General features: G+C 44.9%; 1 protein-coding gene across 1 annotated transcript; it reads left to right on the plus strand.

The window, feature by feature from the left end:
* Positions 1-917: 917 nt before the first annotated feature.
* Positions 918-15,343, plus strand: LOC119660196. Its single transcript, XM_038068616.1, has 5 exons — positions 918-1,041; positions 1,103-1,213; positions 10,139-10,553; positions 10,613-11,329; positions 15,097-15,343. Exons 1-5 carry the CDS (start codon positions 1,039-1,041, stop codon positions 15,252-15,254), a joined length of 1,404 nt encoding a protein of 467 aa, XP_037924544.1. The 5' UTR covers positions 918-1,038; the 3' UTR covers positions 15,255-15,343.
* Positions 15,344-19,556: the final 4,213 nt, after the last annotated feature.

Raw genomic sequence — 19,556 nt, forward strand, 5'->3', positions numbered from 1 at the left:
ATACGGCCGAAGTGACTGCGGGCTTCCTAAAAGCCAAGTACTAATAAGACGAGAGGGCTTATTGACAATTTTTGGAAGTATTTGTTTCGAATTTTTGCCTTTTGTATCCAATTGATCTTTCTAATTTGAGGCGTCAAAAATTACGAGTCCGAGATCAAGAACGCGATTCTCAAAGTGGGATTTAGTGGTAGAATACGGCTTCACTGAGAATAGTTTGGAGTATTATAAACTTGATAGGGATGGTAGGACGAGGTGTCAGTGTCACTGCTACTTATCTCTTAACTTGAACTAGTTCTTGAATGTTGGAAGGCATAGCTGGTTTCGAAGCCGTGTCATCCGGGAGGTTTCCCTCTGCCCAGTTCCGGTTCGTACGGCTTTTCACCTATAACTTATGCAAAGGTCTCATGTCACGAGTAAGAAAGTAACGCTTGCTGATCAGAGTGAAAGTGGCAGTAAATAGGTCACATATTAATAAAGGGTATATTTCAGTCGGGCGTGTAAATTTAAACAGGGTAATATCAGCTTATGATTTAACAGAGAAAAACTACTCCCATGTAGATTAAGTCTAATCTTCCAAAGATTTTTTTGCCAATTTTCGTGTGGAGGATGAAGTGACAAAGGTAGCGAAAAAATCTCGGCCAATATAAACCACGACAGAGATAAACTGGTGGAGAGATTGATAATCATTTATTTTTTAGAAATACGGAAACGACACTTAAGATAGTCAGGAGTTAAAATAAAGTGTATTTTTGTATACAAGAGATTGCGTTGAAGGTTCTACTGAAATCTAATTTGTCACTTACAAATTGGCGCATGCCCCAGCATCCATAGAGAGACAATATATAACATTTTTGCAAAAAGATCAGCCATTTAGTTATCAGGCTCGATGACCCGGTGCCCTATGCTCATTTTACTATCAGAAATGTTCTATAAGCAATTATAATCCATCTATATACCATAGAACATTGGGAATTCAACCAGTTGTGAATTGAATCTTGTCGTGGAAAGGAATCGAAGTTTCCTCATAGAAGCTGAGAAATGGTTGGTTCACGAAGTTTCATGAGTTAAATATCCAAGTGAGATTTGCTCTTCTCCTTATTAGATGATCCTCCTATTTGGAATTTTGGCTTTGGTAGCTTCCTGCTGCGGACAACTGCCAGCACAATGTTACACATGCGGTCAACAAGCAGCCATCACCGGGTGCACAGCAAACGTACGTTTTCATTTAATAAGTGTCGGTTTGAGTCCTTTCGCATGTGATATTTTGAAATGAGTCCTTTTGTGTCATATTGTGAAGGTAGGCAGTGCAAGTGGTTTCAACCAAGCATGAAAGTGTAATTGGAAGTAAAATCATTGAAAATTTGACTATGTGACCATAAAGTTGAATCTCGAACTAGTGTCTCCGTGCCCATCTTGCTTCGATTGTAACCCGTGGACTTTGTACAAGTGCAGCAGAATATTATGAGATCAATTGTGTGAAACATAATTTTGGCGAAGTTCTAGTTTATTATTTTACAGATTAATGAATACCTCGACATCTTCATTGATCCTAGTCATAGGCTTGACACTCAATTATTAACTTTTTTGTGCTAATTAGACAAAACCACGGATTTTCCAACAATAGGTCCTTATAGTGCTTCCCCTGCTGTAGCAATCGTTATCGGACATTGCTTCCCTAACTGGGAATTAATACCCGAGTTGTCATAATCTCGGCAGATTCCTTATACTAGCACTAAGTGCCAAGAATTTAATCTCGGACCACCTACTTAAAATATAAAGGGACACTGGCTCTTCTTGGCTTGAAATAGACTGAGTGAGAGGCCCAGGACATCAGGGAAAGCCGTCAGGGATTTAGGTACAATATCTGCAGTTGACGATTTTATGGGAACTACAACCACTTTCTCGAGGAGCCAAATTTTTTTGATTTCCCGAGCAGTGACTTATAGTTCACTTTCTTCTCTACGTATTTTCGTTCAATGTTGCTATTATGGGGGATAAGGACATCAATTCTATACGCGAAGCAACTTGGCTTGTCAACCAACAATACGTCAGGTTTGTTGTGCGGTATGTGGCGCAATTAGAACTTGCCGGTCCCAATACATGCTGCAGAGCTATCAAGTTCCGCTTGCGGCTCATATCGGTAAACCAGACATGTTCCCGTGATCAGCCCATGCTTGTATGCAAGGTTTTGATGGATCACCTTACATACAGTATTATGTCTGTTGGTGTATTGCACCGGTGCCATTACAGTGCAGCCAAAAATGCGATGGTCTACATTCTGAACTGTTTACCGTGCATTGCCTTCGACTACCATTCATCGATCCGCTCTTGGTCTGACGTCACCGCACTCTGAGGATTGAAAGATCGATTCTTTAAGTTAAGTGGAGCCAGCCCATAGTCTGCCTTACAGAGAGACGTATGCAAGGAACTCGCCTGCTCTTTGCTATAAAAATAAGGGCGTAGCGAGTCGGTTTGACGGTGATTTTATGCCGCCTCCACGGCAGAGTTTGGATGATGCATTCGGAATTTGGACATAGTAGTCCGTATCCATCGCTGGAGACGTATTCAAGACCGGTTTTCATTCACGATGATATTCCGAACGAATATGCCAGTGAAAGGATGGAGAATATGTTCAATGCGCTTATTTTATTCTTCCCCGAGAGATGCGATTTCAGTACTAGCTTTACACGTCGCTGAAATTCATACAGCAGAGCATCCTTCAGATCACCAACTCTAGCATGGGTTCGTGATGACCCTTGCGAATAGATTCGATTCGACACTTGTCTAATTGAAATTCCATCCGAATATCACGACTTAACATATCTACTATATAAAGCAAACTTCTAAGGTGATCATTAGTACCAGCATTCAACTTGATGTCATCTAAGCACATCAAGTGTGTCAGCTCATACTTAGCATGTAGGTCATATTTGAATGCGAAACTATGCCCTCTAGCATCATTCAGTAGCCATGAAAGGAGTTTCAGTGCCATGCTAAACCAATGGGGACTCATCGAATCCCCCTGGAAGATGCCCTCCGAATACGGATGGGCTCTGAGATATTGGTACCCTCAGATTAACGCATTAATTAGGTATTATGTCACACTTCCTTGACTGTCGCCAAAAATTTTATTTGTTTGTTAGCCAGGTATGCGGTATACTGTCCAAAGCCTTAGCATGCTCCTCGCACAGAATGTTGTTGACTCCGAGGTGCGCATTAACCATTCCACTAATAATGGACGTTATGAATTTGTAGATGGTTGGTAAGCAAGTAATCGGTCTTGTGCCTGCGGGGTCTTGCACCGTGTCCTTTATAGAGATAAAGCAGATAATTCCCCCAGTGAGGAAGAGTGGAAATTCTTCCGACCCACTGATGACCTGATTTATAATATGCGTAAATTTTTTATACCAGAAATTCTGCACCAAGATCCTTCTAGTTCTTCGAGCTGTTTATGGTTCGTCGAACCTCCTCTTCAGAAACATCCGTACAATTCATGCCAGACATAGTGGCATGGCGGATACCTTCGGCGGTGATCTAATCAGCATGCTAGGCGGGTAACCCGCAAAGTCCACCCCAACCTTCTTTCGCTTACGTCACCGAAAACTATACTGTCTGGACGCTCTGTTGGGATTCGCTGAGAGATCTGAAAAAATTGCGGTGGTTCCGAACTACTGCATATGACTGAAAATTTCTGTTTTAGGGTAGGTAGGGTAGGTATCAGTGGCCGCTCCGAGGAGCCCAATTAGCGCTGTTGTGCGCCGTTTTGATGCCACAAACTTCTAAGACCGTGACTGCTGTTATAAGAGCAGGGAGGCAGAGTCTAGCCGGCTCGGATCTTCAGAGCCCGCCCATAGCATTCATGGAGGAAAGCAGCTCTACCACCCTGCAGCCAGAAATCTTTCTGAGGTCCCCAAAGAATGGTTTGTCCAGTGTCCGTAGCCTGACTCTAGCATCAGGGTTTCCCTTCCGTCTTCGCAGCTCCGCCAATGCGAACTGTGTGGTACTCCGACCCTGGCGGCATGGTCCCCTATGGGCCAGTGCCCCGTGCAGACCGCCGTAATCTTGAATGCATTTGCACATGTCTGGCACAGGAGCTCTTGTGATTGGGCTATATTATAAGCGGTCCAAATTGTCGTAAGTCTTCACTATCTAAGGCCCGCGCCTACCAGTTAGTGCGAGTAGACTCCTCCCCTGATAGCCGCCAGCGAAACACAGACTGTATTTACCGAAGGGCTGCCAAGAGCCTGGTGAATCCGTCAACCCTCCCATTCCCCAATATGTTCCTATGCCCGGGAACCCAGAGGTGGGTGACCTTGAACATGCACCAAGACGGTTCAGCGTGCCTCTGCACTGCCCCACCAGCCTGGAAGATGTCGTCGCTGAGTACAAAGCCTGAATGGCCGCTTGGCTGTCGGTCAAAATGACTATGTTACCCTGGAGGCTCGAATCTCGCTCCAGCCATCGACATTCAAATATCGCCAGTACTTCCGCTGGGAATACACTGGCGAAACCTGCGAGATAATATTACTTGGATACACTGTGTGTATTCGAGAAAACCCTCGCGCCGACTCCACAGGCCATCTTTGATCCATCGATTAAGAACACTGAGTCATAACCTTGCAACACGCCGCCTGTTTTTCACTTTGCCCTTGTTGGAAAGTTCAGAGCAAAATTTTACGTCAAGTTCAGCTTGCCTGTGGCATAATCCATGGGGAATGCCCAGATTTCCCGAGGTACTTTGTCTAGGATGTTACTGTGGCCGTAGGGCTTCGTTGCCCAGCATCCGGACTCACGTAGTCTGACGGCACTGCACACTGTAACGTATTTAATGTGGAGGTCTAGGAGGAGGAGATGCAGGAGTACATTGAGACCATCTGCCGGGTAGGACTGCAGAGCCCCAGTAGCACCTACACACGCGGTTCTTTGAATCCTATTAAGCTTTGTTCTATTGTATTTTTTCTGCAAAGCCTGCTACCATACAATTGAGCCGTACGTTAGGATCAGACGAACTACTGCGGTGTACATCCAGAGAACCATCCTCGGCCCCTGATAAAGTGATTGTGGCGAAACAGCTGCAGCAGGCACAGCAATGCTCCTGGTCATCGTGCCGCCTAGACGTTGAACCGCCCCACGATCAGCGGTTTCGATGCCGTACGGGAGCCCGATCCAGTCATCAAGTCAGACGACTCTCGCCGGTTTTCCGCACCGGACCTTAAAATTTTTCTTCTCCTCATTTGTGGTGGTGCATTTTATATCTAACTGCCAGGTGTAGTGACAGCTTCCTCAGTGAGTAATCTGCAAGACTGCAAAGTTCCTGCACTTTCCTCACCTACCCTACGAGACGTTGCGGTGGCGTACAGCCATTGAGACTCAAGCTATCCTCCTACTTTCACAACCGGGCTTGGAATCGACTAGCGACAGAGTTCTTCCACCGACGTAGCAATCGTTAGGTGATGTTACTTGTATCTTACTAACTCACTCAAGACATGCTGCAGTAGTGGTGGGACTCATATCCAGTGTTTCCGGAAGTGGGGAAATGATGGTGTCAAAAAATATGCCAAAAAAGAGCGACAAATGGGCGTACCAAGGTTCAGGCAAAAAGAAATGATTTTTACCTCCGCTGTTGTTGTATTTTATGCCGATGTATACCGCGTAATTTGAGTACCAATATTATTGGTACACTGCGAAAAATTTGCCTAGGAGACAGGAGGTTGAAGAGTACACAGCTAAAGACATATGAAACGATGCAGTGAAAAGACCAAAATATTTAGCCACACGTAATACAAATAACACCAGGAAAGCAAAGAAAATGGACATACTCACACTGATAACCCTCATGACTCATCAGAGGCTGCCCCACCTCTGCCCGGAGAACAGCGCGACTCTTCGGTGTTATGTGCTCCGTTAGCCCGAAAAGAGGAGTTCGTGAACCAGTTAGTGGGAGTTAGTTACTCTCCATTTGGTCCTGCTCGAAATCAAGTGGATGCCGACTTAGGACTCCTCAATCCCTAAACAAAAATTTACAGCTCCGGCCAAGTTTTGGCCTGAAGATGTCTCCAGTAACATAGTTGCGTTGCCGCCATATTCGCTACACTATCATCTGTGATAAGTTAGCTAGACTGCAGACTAAGGAAACCTGCCAGATTTGCATCATCATTATTGTTCTTGTAATAAAGCATTGACATATTAATCTGTCTAGTAAACATCTAAAATAATTGTTTGTAATGTTATGCCAAACACCCGGTGGTGGCCAGAGCATCAGCGATGATCTAATAATACTTTAGCTGATAAGAACTCAACCATCAAGTTAATGAATGGAGTTATTATCACCAGTGCGGAAGCACAAATAATAGAAATTGTTATCAGTTCGCCAAAGTAAACTTTATATAAGAAGCCTCCCGGCTATCTGCGTCCTTATAATTCTGCATAAAACGATGCATTACGCATGCTTGAGGGGGCAGTTCGGTTATCGCTCCATGATTTTAGAACCCGCAATTCCCGGTATATTACAAAATCATTCTATTGAGCGCCCTCGTTTCTTTCTTCGATGCCCTGCCTGCAAGTCTTGAATTTTGTATCAAGTTGGGGAAAAAGTAATGTCGTATTTTGCCAATAGGTGGCGACACTTAAACATATCTTGTTTTGTACTTATCGCGGCGATTTAAAGACGACAATCTGGGCTACAGGTGTCTCTTTGACAGTTTTATGATCATACGTTTCAGTCTCAAGTTATAGCGCGTCAAAGATGGAGTCCACCAAGCAAGAAATTCGTCATATTTTGCATTTTTATTACCTGAGAGGTAAAAATGCAATGAAGACGGTCGAAAAAAATTGTGGTTTATGGGTGCGATACTGTAACGATTTGCACAGCACAGCGTTGGTTCGAATGATTTCGTTCTGGTGTAGTGGATGTCGAAGGTACACCCCGTACTGGTAGGCCAATCGTCGTAGAAACCAATAAAATCGTCGAAATCATCCAAGTAGACTAGCATGTGAGCATTCGCTCGATTAGCCAGGAACTGGGTAAGGACCATAAAACCGTTTGGAACCAGAACCAGATCGTGGTCGAAGCGCGGCGAGACGGCCCAAATCATCGAACGAAGCCCGGATTGACGGCCAGGAAGGTTTTGCTGTGTGTTTGGTGGGATTGGAAGGGAGTCATCTACTATGAGCTGCTCCACTATGGCCAAAGCCTCAATTCGGTCCTTTACTGTGAGCAACTCGACCGTTTGAAACAGGCGATTGATCAGATGCGGCCAGGATTGGTCAATAGGAAGGGTATTCTGTTCCACTAGGACAATGCTCGGCCTCATACATCTTTGATGACCCGCCAGAAGCTACGGGAGCTCGGATAGGATATCTTATCGCACGCACCGTATAGTCCGGACCTGGCACCAAGTGATTACCATCTCTTTCGATCCATGCAAAACGGTCTTTGTGCTACTAAGTTGGCCTCAAAAGAGGCTAGCGAAAACTGGCTGCCTGAGTTTTTTGCAAATAAGGAGTTAGGGGGGCGGGGGGTTTATAAGGGGGGATAATGAAGTTGCCCTCTAAATGGCAATAAGTTTGCCAACAAAACGGGATCCAGGGGCGAATACGCATGAGCTTAAAAAGGATCAATATATAATCTTTACTCTTCGAAAACTTGATTAATTGATTAACTCCACCATAATACATAATTTATGTGGAGCCATTCTAGTTGGCACTATTCTAAAAACTTGTACCCTTTCTGCTTTTAGAGAGTGTCGAGAAGAAGAGAAAGAAGGGGAGAAATGAAGCTGCAAGCTGAACACAGATTATATCTAATGAGTGTGTGGATTGATATCCTTGAGTCTTATAATGGTTTATGGTTTGTAATGACATAAAGTAATAGCGATGGTCTAAAGACCACCCTGAGTGGCGGGAGCCGTTGGAGAGAGAGCTATCCCGAAAACCTAAAATGATGGCGAAATTAACCGTGAAGGGCTGCCCATAAATATTGAAGCTCCATTGAAGTTTCCCATCGAACGGTGCTTGCACGCCTCTGTGCTAGCCTGGCTTGTGGAATATGAGGGATCCTTCGAATACTTCGATCCTTAAAAAGGCTAAAATAAATATATAAAATAATTGAAAAAAAGAGGAAATAAAAAAAAAAATAAAATCAAAATTCCAGGATCTAGAGGGATATTAGATAATAATATATTATACAGAGTATAACCGTAAGTTCTGTCAGTGAAACATATCTTCGTTTCTCACGAAATAATAAACCAAATCAATCGAAAAGTACTGGTGGGAAACATAGAGCCTTCAAATGAAAGAAAAGATATTCAAAATGGCTGCCGCTAGCAGCTATACAGGCCCGAAGTCTGTGAGGGCATGCATCGATCGCTTCACGCACGGTATGAAGTGGCATTTCTCGAGTTGTACGCACGATGCTGGATTTAAACTCTTTAAATCGGTGTAAGTTCGATCGCAGGCAGTCTCCTCTAACTTAGCCCAAAGGCTGTAGTCCATAGGATTCAAATTTGGGCTGCCTGAGGCCCATTCATCCGGGGTTATGAAGTCTAGAACATGCGCCGCTAACTACTGCTGAATTATCTTGGCTTTGTGACCGGGGGCCAAGCCCTGCTGGAATCATCACCATGACAGAAGTCGGAAGGTGACGACGTTGGACTCGCGGAGCATTTTCTTTGGCTTCATAACAATTGTGAGCATACACTCAATCATTTTGTCGGTTGAATTTTTCCTCGATGGTAAAAACTTTCTCATCAGAAAATAAAATCTTGCAGAGGAGCGGCGCACCGAGTTCGCCGCATTTCCTTCAGTTTTGGCGTTAACATATAGCTAACGCACGGCCGGTACACACCGAGACCGAGATCTCCTCGTAAAATATGACCATTCTTCAAATTAAAACGCTCATTTCCGCCGACATTCGTTTCTGCTTGCGGAGAGGATTGCGACGAACACGCTCACGCATCGCATGCACTCCTGCGGCCTGTCAACCACATCAGCTGCTTCACGACATCGACATAATGTCCTAAAAACGAATCGTTCATTTAGGGGCAGCTTTTTTTTAACAAACTATGAATCTTTTTCGGCGTATACCCACATTGGGGTAGTACAATAATCGTGATTCTTTTTTCGTAGATACCGAACTTCATCGTGTTGTCATTTACGCGCTACTGATCTTCGAAACCTAAAAGTCTGTTGGAAGTGGGGTATGGTTAGGTATCGTCCGTGCTCAGTGTTACCAGTTTCGGGGGCCTAACATTTTTCGCTATACGCATCGACTGACAGATCTTATGGCTATACTATGTATATTCTCATATTTTGGAAATTTTCTGAAAAAAAAAACCCGTTAAATTTACGTTAGGCGTACAAAATTTTGCGGAAATACACGCCATAATATAGGCCACAAATTTACAAAAGTTTGAACCCCATGCTTTCATGTGAATTCACTACACAAAAACCCTCTCTAGATGTCCTGGCATAGTATTGGCATTATCTATCATGAGCTTGCATCCTTGGCGTGGCTCTCCTACTCCTACTTTGTTTTATCTTCCTTTAGGTACTCGCGTGCTAACCATTCGTACGGTAGTGCCTCGCTCTTGTTCCCTTTGTAAAACATTTGGGGCTGTTCGATATAATAGAGTTAAAGGTCACCGATAACAACTTCGCCAGTCAGCTCATCCTTTATCGGCCAAATCATTCGAAGTAAAATTGTGCTTTGTAATGTATCAATAGCACATGGTTTGTAAATCCCGAGCTTATTTTTTGGTTTTCATTGTCTGTAGGACTGTCCAATAGGACTCGTTGTCCATCACTACTTGGCACTGGAATTCATCCTTTGATCATTTGTTTCAAAGCAGTTACCTGGTTGGTCTGTCGTAAAACCAGTCAAGAGCACAGATCAGTTAGGATTTAACATAAAGAAATTTTTCTACCACTCTTTCCCTGACCTTTCATTTAATTGAGAATAGTATTGGATATATTATTTCAAATTCCCCTCCTTTACTTAGGTTTGAACTCCATCACGGCCAGAAAAATCGCTCTGAATGACAATATTTTATTGAAAGGGACGATTTTCCAAAAGAACCATTATTGGCTTTATCACTGCAACCCAATTAATGCACTTACTTACTTCCTTATTTATTTACAGTGTCCACCACCCCAACCACCCAGACCTGCAGAATTAAAATGCGAAGAAGGCTACGTTTTGAGAAATGGATTTTGCGAGCAGAAAACTGATATCAGATGCCCCGCCGGGAGCACCCTTCAGGGTGGTCACTGTGTCATTGTAAGAACTGAGAATGCAATTTGTCCCGTTGGGAGTGAAATGCGTGACGGTCAATGCGTTAAAATTTTTGAACGCGTTTGTCCTTATGGCTATCATATGATGAATGGCCAGTGTATTAGATCAGAAACGGTACCGGTATCCTGTCCACCTGGGTCATACCTGCAAAATAATGAGTGCATTAGAATTGAGTGCCCCAAGGATTATCGCCTTGAAAACGGTTGGTGTGTTCAAATAAATCCACCACCAACTCCGCCATGTGAATTCAGTTGTCCCACAGGTAAATGAGTGCTAGATTCGTCTGGATAAGTCCTGTTTGATTCTATTTGTTCTTTGTAGGATATATTTTGCAAAACAATCTATGCTACCCAAGGCAACCGACCCCTGTGCCACAACCTCCCGTACCGCCATCTTGTCCTCTAGCACCTCCGGTAGTGGTAACTCCTGCTCCTCAAGTGGAGTGTACTGCTGGTTACATACTGCGAAATAAAGAATGCATAAGAGAAGAAATTGAATGTCCAGAAGGGACTACATACCGTGGTGGAAAATGCGAAAGAATTGCTTGCCCGCCTCCATCCGTGTGGAATGGACAATACTGCGTTCACTACATTACTCAACAGGGTGCCACTAATAACACAAATTTGGTCAACAATACCCATACCGTCCACAATTTCAATAATGTTACGCATGATACCAATGTCAACGTCAATAATGTTAATAATGTTTACATATATAAAGGGGGTGAAGTAGTTCATGTTACTAACGGGACACAGGTCCCGCCACCACCACCTCCACCATCTCGACTACAACCTGAACCTGAGCCTGAACCTGAAGTGATACCGTCACCTCCTTGTTGCACAGTGGTTACGCCGAGAATATGTAAACATTCACAGTCTAGATGGAGGTGTTTCAATCGGAAGTATCATAGATGCGGATCATTTTGTACGCGTCCTATAATCCAGCTGAGACCAACTCAACCTGTTCTCCAGCATCAGGTCTTAGTTATGCCACCAACGCCACCTGTCATGCCGAATTGTGGACCATCAGGATGTTCTGGTAAGTAAAAATTGTGAATATTTTTCAGCGGACCGGGAAATGCTGATTCTACACTATACTGAGCATGTCTATAAGTAAGGTAGCATGCAGATGTTAGTGGCTCCCTTATAAGTACATATGAATAGCAAGTAGAGCTGTAATGAAAAAAACCCTTTCATTGCATATGGTCTGACAAGTACGTGAATTCTTCAGGAAGCATATTCTGGAAGAAACATAGCCGATATTCCTTCTAGTTTCTTTTTAGTATAGCGGCTTTTAAATATACCAGTCATCATCATCATCACCATCAACGGCGAAACAACCAGTATCCGGTCTAGGTCTGCCTTAACAAGGAACTCCAGACATCCCCGGTCCACCAATTCGATATCCCTAAAAGCTGTCTGACGTCCTGACGTATGCCATCGCTCCATCTCAGACAGGGTCTGCCTCGTCTTCTTTTTCTACCCTTATAGACTTTCGGGCTGGATCATCCTCACCCATACGGATTAAGTGACCCGCCCACCGCAATCTGTTGAGTCGGATTTTATCCACAACCAGACGGTCGTGGTATCGCTCATAGATTTCGATGTTATGCAGGCAACGGACCAGGCTTTGACGCTATGGTGAGAAGTTTCGAGCGAAACAGTTTTTGTAAGCTGAAATAGGCTCTGTTGGCTGCCAACAACCATGCGCGGATTTCATCGTTGTAGCTGTTATCGGTTGTAATTTTCGACCTTAGATAGGAGAAATTTTCAACGGTCCAAAGTCCTATCTTCATTGTTTTCGTTTGACGAGTGCGATTCTGGTTTTGGCGCCGACGTTGCCACCATGTATTTCGTCTTGCCTTCATTAATGTGCAGTCCAAGATCTCGCGCCGCCTGCTCGATCTGGATGAAGCTAGACTGTACATCTGGGATTGTTCTTCGCATGATGTCAATATCGTCAGCATAGGCCAATAGTTGGGTGGACTTAAAGAGGATGGTGCCCTTCGCATTTACATCGGCACCGGGAGTCACTTTCTCCAGGGCCAGGTTAAAGAGGACGCATGATAGGGCATCCACTTGTCTTAGACCGTTGTTGATGTTGAATGGTCTTGAGAGTAATCCTGCTGCTTTTGTCTGGCTTCGCACATTGGTCAGAGTCAACCTAGTCAGTCTTATTAATTACGTCGGGATATCGAATTCTTTCATGGCCGTGTACAGTTTTACCCTGGCTAAGCTGTCATGGGCGGCCTTAAAGTCGATGAAAAGATGGTGCAACTGATGGCCACATTCCAATAGTTTTCCCATCGTTTGCCGCACAGAGAAAATGTTTTCTGTTGCTGATTTGCCTGGAGCGAAGCCCCTTTGGTATGGGCTAATGATGTTCTGAGCGCATGGGGCTATCCGACCTAGCAAGATAGCGGAGAATATCTTATAGATGGTACTCAGCAACGTGATACCTCTATAGTTCCGGCACTGCGTAATAACTCCCCTTTCTATGTATGGGAGAAATAATACCTCATTGCCAATCGTCGGGCATTGACTCGCTATCCCACACCTTGAGTATAAGTTGATGAACCACTTGGTGTAATTGGTCGCCTCCATATTTAACAAATTCGACTGTAATTCCAACGGCTCCTGGCGACTTTGACTTTTAAGTCGGTGAATTGCACGGACTGTTCCGTGGTCTTCAGTTGGCGGACCTCCAACTCGACCATGTTCTGGCAGTTGAGCAGTTCGTCAAACTATTCAAATCAAAGCTACAATAGGCCCATATTGTCGGAATTCAGATTTCCCTCTTTGGCTTGGCTGGATGAGCATCGAAGTGTGTAAGGCTTCATCCTGCTGACTTGTTGGTAAAACTTCCGCCTTCGGGCCTGGTGCGGTTGCTCCCTACACTTTTCGAGTTCACAGAGTTGTTGGTTCTCCCAGGCTTCCTTTTTCCGTCTGTCAAGTCGTTTCTTCGCTTGCCGGAGTTCGTGATAAGTCTCCGCGCGGTTGGAGAAGGGGTTGTCTCTGTAGATAAAGGTCCATCGATGCCAAAGAACGGTGGGAATTCAGAAGCTATACATCAGTCCATTTGAACTAGAGGGAAGTATTAAGTGAGGATACACTCTACTGTGCATCTACCTCTTTAGATTACGATATACACGTACATAAACTAGGCTAGTTCAGGCTAAGAGATAAAACCGACAGGTTTACGAGCAAGGTTTTGGGGATTTCACATGAGCCACGGCCCTCTTTGGACACGGATTGACAAGGAGACCATAATCACAGCCTCGCTATGACTGGTACGGCTATACTTATAGCCGTTATATACTGAGTACCGGCTCAGCATATATACCAGTGGATGCAAGTTCTATGTAATACTTTTGACGCAACTAAAAAGTACAGCATCCGAGCTGCACAGCATAATTCCACGCAAATATTATGAAACTTCCTCAAGGGGCCAACCGCAAATAACTGAGCCGAATACATATCCACCCGGTAATTCTCCCAGAGCATATGCTATGGTACCAAATAAGCTCTGGTGAGGCTAGGTGGTAAGAGCCACTTCAGATAAGTCCCATTGCAGGATCGAGTCTGATCGCCTTCTTCGAGTATGATGGCACTCTCCAGCGGCTTGACTGAAGACTTTCGAGCAATTACATCCTGGAAGTTTTACGTAAATTGAAACCTAATCCCATATTCTTCTTAAGACACGGATTGATTTTGTGACCACAATCAGAGCTCCGCTGTTACAGTCTATACTGAGTTCATGCCTTAGTATGCATACTAGTGGATGCCAGGCCTACCTAAACGTTCATAGGCTCAGGTCTGATCACCTATATAAGCCTCGGAGCATTCCCCTACTGCATCATGAACAGTAAGCCAAAGTGAGTGCAGCATTTCCCGGTGCCAACTCGTGGAGGTTCTTGGTTCTGGCTCAATCAAAAAGGTTACTGGCCTGTTTCCTCACCGCTGCCTTAGAGCATCAAGATTTTCTAGCAAAAAGTTTTTCTGGAAAGGGGAAAATAGGCTCCTCCAGTCTGAATTAGAAGCTTTACTATGTAAATTGACATTTACATTCCCAAGCCGGTTAGCAAAGAACCCAGCAAACGCCATCAGCAGGAGCTCCCGCGCGGAACTGAAATTTCAAATTCGAAATATTTTTGGTTTGTTTGATTTTGTAGATTTCTACCCTACCTGGGGATGCAATCCAGTATGGCCCCGTGGCATCTGCATCAATTTTTTCCCTTCGATTGCGGTGGAGACGATTACGTCTGTCGGTCGATCTGTCTGCTACACGCACTTTTTTCAGAAATGGCTGTACTTATTAATACGAAATGATGTGGAATGGTTGGAACTATGAACCTTCGTTCATGCTGTGAATAGCATCGGGTTACATGTACTCTAAGCGGAAGAGGAAGTAATTTTGTTTTTTTCAAATTTGGTTAATGATATACGAAGGAAGAAAGGAAATACCAAGGACTTGGGTTACTTTTTGGATTTGGGTAGCGAAGAGGCGAAAAACCGCCTGTCAAAGGGTGCTTTATTGGAGCTAAGGGTTGGGTCCCACGTTGTTACGCAGTTTTATCCTCGTGACTGACAATACTCACCTTAGGTGTTTAGTTGAGCATCCTCCACTTCCATGTTCATTATAATTCTAATTCTAAAAAATATGAACAATTTTTTTTGGCTCTACCGCTTAGTAGAAAATACAAGAAGTGGGTCATATAGCAGTGCTTATTTGGTGAAAACTTTTCTTTAACCAAATCGTTTTTATTCTCTATTTTTTATATATTTTTTTAACAATTCCAATTTCAGGTCAAGTAAATTGCTCTGGGTGCCAAACGGGAGGATATTGTTCTCCTTCTTGTTATGAATATTCGTGTGGCGAAGATTGCATGTATCAAGAACAGCAAGCGTTTTGTCAAGACTTTGCGGGTCCAGGATGTGGAGTACAAGACGGATGCTACATATGAGGCTAGAAAGTAGTTAGCAGATAAATAGATAATAATGTTGTTCATGTATTTTATCACGGAATAAACGTTATGTGTTTTGTCAATGGGAATTTGAAATTATAATTTTGTATCACGACTTCTCCAATAGAATTGCAAGTAGAAAATTGTGCTTTGATTTCCTATGGCGCTTTGTTGTTGGAAGCAGTTAGCATTTTGGAAGTTTCCAGAGATTGAGAAAGAGGCAGCTTCGTGATTTTTTTCAGATTTTTTGGTTGGGTAGTTTCTGAGAATGGGTCCGTTAAAGAAATCATCACTTTTCACCCGTCCCACTCCCCCCTTTCTAACAAATGTAAAAACTTAGACCGGCTTCAAAAAATACTAATCGAGACCTTTCATTTGATACCCAACATGACTATATTCGGTGAAAAAAAATCGTACACCCCCCCTTCGCATGTATGGGGACCCCCCTTAATCTCAACGTAGAAGGTTATTACTCACTGCATATCTGGGCATTCTCACAATTCCCAGCTCCTCACCAAATTTCGTGCCATATAATCAGTATAGAAAAGTGTGTGTGATAGACAGACTGACAGACAGCCAGGCAGGCGGCCAGATGAACAGACGGACAGACGGGTAGACGGACAGACGGACAGACGGACAGATGGACAGACGGACAGACGGACAGACGGACAGACGGACAGGAGGAGGGACAGGATAACCGGCATATTGCCGGGAGTGGTAAATGTCCAGAATTTAGGAAGGCGCTCACTGCAATGAGAAAATGAGGTTTATTCAAATAAATCTGAATCATTGCAGGGTCGCTCAGGATTTACTTGAGCAGGCCACGTTCGAATCTGAGATGGAAATCGCCATCATAAGCGAACCGTATAGACACCGTCATGGTGGCATATGGGTCAAAGATTCGACTGGTGGAGCGGCGATATGGGCTTGCGGTCGACAGGCCATACAATGTACTGCAAGTCAGCAGCCAGTGGCTTTGTGTGGGCCAAATAAGTGGTGTATATGTATACAGCTGCTACGCCCCACCACTGGCTGAATTCGAGCAAATGCTTGATAATCTTGTTCTCGACGCAAGGGGCGAAGTCCAAAGGTGATTGCTGGTGATTTCGATGCTTGGGCCCTAGAGTGGGGTAGCAGAGAATCAAATGCTAAGGGGCGCAGTCTATTAGAGGCTTTTGCGCAGATGGACATGGTTTTGGCTAACGAAGGTGCTGTAAAGACCTTTCAGAAAGGGGGGTCAGGCTCGGTTGTAAACCTGACCATTATCAGCTCTTCCCTGGCGCGTGGTATGTCCTGGTGCGTCAACGAACGCTACACCCACAGCGATCACCAGGCAATCTTCTTTGAGACATGTGTCGAGCCACAGGGCAAAGAGCTATCATGCCCGAAACCGAAAAAGATTTCAGGCTGGTCAGCAAAACCTTTGGATGAGCAGACCATACAGGTGTGGTTAGATCAACCTGATAAAGCAGGCGCCTCTACGGAAAGAGCCGTCCATCTAGCTCAATGCATCGCCAAAGCATGTGACGCGTCTATGCCTAGGAGGTGCTCATTCCCCAGTAGAAGACCAAACTACTGGTGGAATGATGAACTGACCGGTCTTCGATCAGCCTGCCACCGAGCAAGAAGAGCGGCTCAGAGGGCGGTAGGTAGAGTCGATCAGGGGCAGAAAGAGTGCGCCTATAAGGCAGCCCGCAAAGCCCTCAAGTTCGCCATCCAGCGAAGCAAGGCGAAATGCTTTAAGGAGCTCTGCTCAGAAGCGGACATAAACCCGTGGGGGAGTGCTTATAGAATAGTGATGGGACGATTCAGAGGCTGCTCATCTCCGCAGATCACGTGTCCCACCCTCTTGCTGAAAATCATCCAGGGGCTATTCCCCCAGCAAGAGGAGAGCACCGACATATTCCAACCACCTCTGAATGTGACGGCAATTCCCCCAGTCACCAGAGACGAACTGCTGGAGATCTGCGGTAGAATAGGAGACAATAAAGCACCGGCCCTGGAAGGAGTACCGAATAAGGCCCTTAAGCTTGCTGTGAAATCCAGGCCGGACATGTTTGCTGAGTTGTGCGAAGCGTGCATGTCCGAAGGAATATTTCCGGCGGCTTGGAAGCGACAGAAGTTGGTACTTCTGCCTAAGCCTAGTAAACCTCCAGGTGAACCATCGTCATACGGACCCATATGTCTTTTGGACACTGTGGGGAAAATGTTGGAGCGGGTAATCTATAATAGATTACTCCCGGTTGTTGAGAGCCAAGGCGGCCTTTCAGATCGGCAGTATGGGTTCCAAAAAGCCAGATCAACCATTGATGCCATCAAATTGGTTACTGGCTTGGCCGAAGATGCAATCCACGGAAAGGGTAGTACCAGCAAATATTGCGTGGTAGTAACCCTGGACGTGAAAAATGCACTCAATTCGGCCAATTGGAATCTAATATGCAAATCCCTAGCGAAGGTTGGTATTCCCGCCTATCTCGTTGCTATCGTCGATAGTTACTTAACTGAAAGGAGGCTCTGGTATGACACTGATGACGGACCCCAGGAGTATGTTGCTTCCGCGGGTGTCCCATAGGGCTCCGTATTGGGCCCACTACTGTGGAACATCATGTACAACGATGTACTTAATCTTCCCCTTCCGGAGGAAGCCACTGTGGTTTACGCTGACGACATAGCACTGGTTGTTGTCGCAAAGCATCTCTAAGATGCTGAGTTATACTCAAGTGAGGCAATCAGTGCTGTCAAATGCTGGTTGGAAAGCTCTGGTTTGACGCTTGCGGAGGAAAAAACAGAAGCGGTCCTCATCACAAAGCGCTGGAAGAGAAATTACGCCTGTGTTAGAATCGGGAATCATATCATCACTTCCAAGCCGACCATCAAATACTTGGGGGTGGTGATAGACAGGAAGCTCAGCTATAAGCAACACGTACAGTATGTTTGTGATAAATCATCCACTGCTAGTATGGCCCTGGCGAGGATGATGCCGAATGTGGGAGGGCCACGGCATACCTCTAGGTTGCTTATAGCCAGGGTGGTGACCTCAATCATGCTCTATGCGACCCCAGTTTGGGGCGAGGCATTGCGGATGTCAGTTAACACTAGCAAACTGAATGCAGTTTACAGGAGGACAGCTCTGAGGGTATGCTCTGCCTTCAGGACTGTCTCAGATGATGCAGCATTCGTCATCTCTGGAATGATGCCGATTGACATCTTGGCAGATGAGATGGCGAATATATACCATGCGAAGCCAATCTCTCCCTTATCGCAGACGAAGAACGCTGAGAGGGAGAGATCCATAAATAGATGGCAAGAGCGGTGAGAACGCTCGGGAAAGGGCCGGTGGACGCACAAGCTCATTCCTGCCATCAAGGACTGGTTGGAGAGACGACACGGTGAGATTAATTATAATCTCACCCAGTTTCTCACGGGGCACGGAGGATATCTCCAATACCTTCACAGGTTTAAATTGGAGACCTCACCCGACTGTCCAAATTGCAATGGAGTCCCAGAGGACCCAGAGCATGTATTCTTTCACTGTCCGAGATTCGTGGAAGAAAGGAGGAATCTAGAGGAGACTGTAGGAGAGGTGCTGGTACCAGAAAATCTGGTGCCGAAAATGCCAGCACATCAAGAGAATTGGAATGCGGTCAACTCCATGGTCGCATCTATTCAAGATAAATTGCGAAAGGCAGAGAAAAGGAGAAAAGCGCGGTCACGTGCGCTGCGTATAGAAGAGCTGGGACAAAGCTAGAGGGAGCTGACTCCGCTCCGTGTAATACCTTATGGTGGTTCCGCGGGGCAGGGAGGGAGTCGGGGGTGGTTTTAGTTGGTAAAAATCCCACACGCTGGTGTGTCCAGACCAGTGTCTTTTTGAAGATTTCCACCTCCTCAACAAAAAAAAAACAAACAGACGGACAGACGGACAGACGGACCCACGGACCGACGGACAGACGGATAGACGGACAGACGGACAGACGGACAGACATTAAACCAATTTTAATAAGATTTTGTTTTGCAAACAAAACCTTAAAAATTGGTAGTATTGTAATTATTGACTCCATCATTGATAACAGACAGATTAAAATTTCGCAAAAGTGTGTTGAGATACCTTGACCAATTCGAGAAATGCAAGTTCATCAGTCTCCTCGTCGGTCCGTATATTGAGAGCTTTAGGAGTTGCTACTGATCAAGAAAACGCCTCTTACGCGAGACCTAAAACCTGCGGCAGCCGGGGACATCATCATCAGTTGACTATTCATTTTTGAGAATTTAAGGTTATTAGTTTTCGATACTTTCCGCGACCCC

This window comes from Hermetia illucens, chromosome 6 (assembly GCF_905115235.1).
Source record: "Hermetia illucens chromosome 6, iHerIll2.2.curated.20191125, whole genome shotgun sequence".
NCBI classification, from domain to species: domain Eukaryota; kingdom Metazoa; phylum Arthropoda; class Insecta; order Diptera; family Stratiomyidae; genus Hermetia; species Hermetia illucens.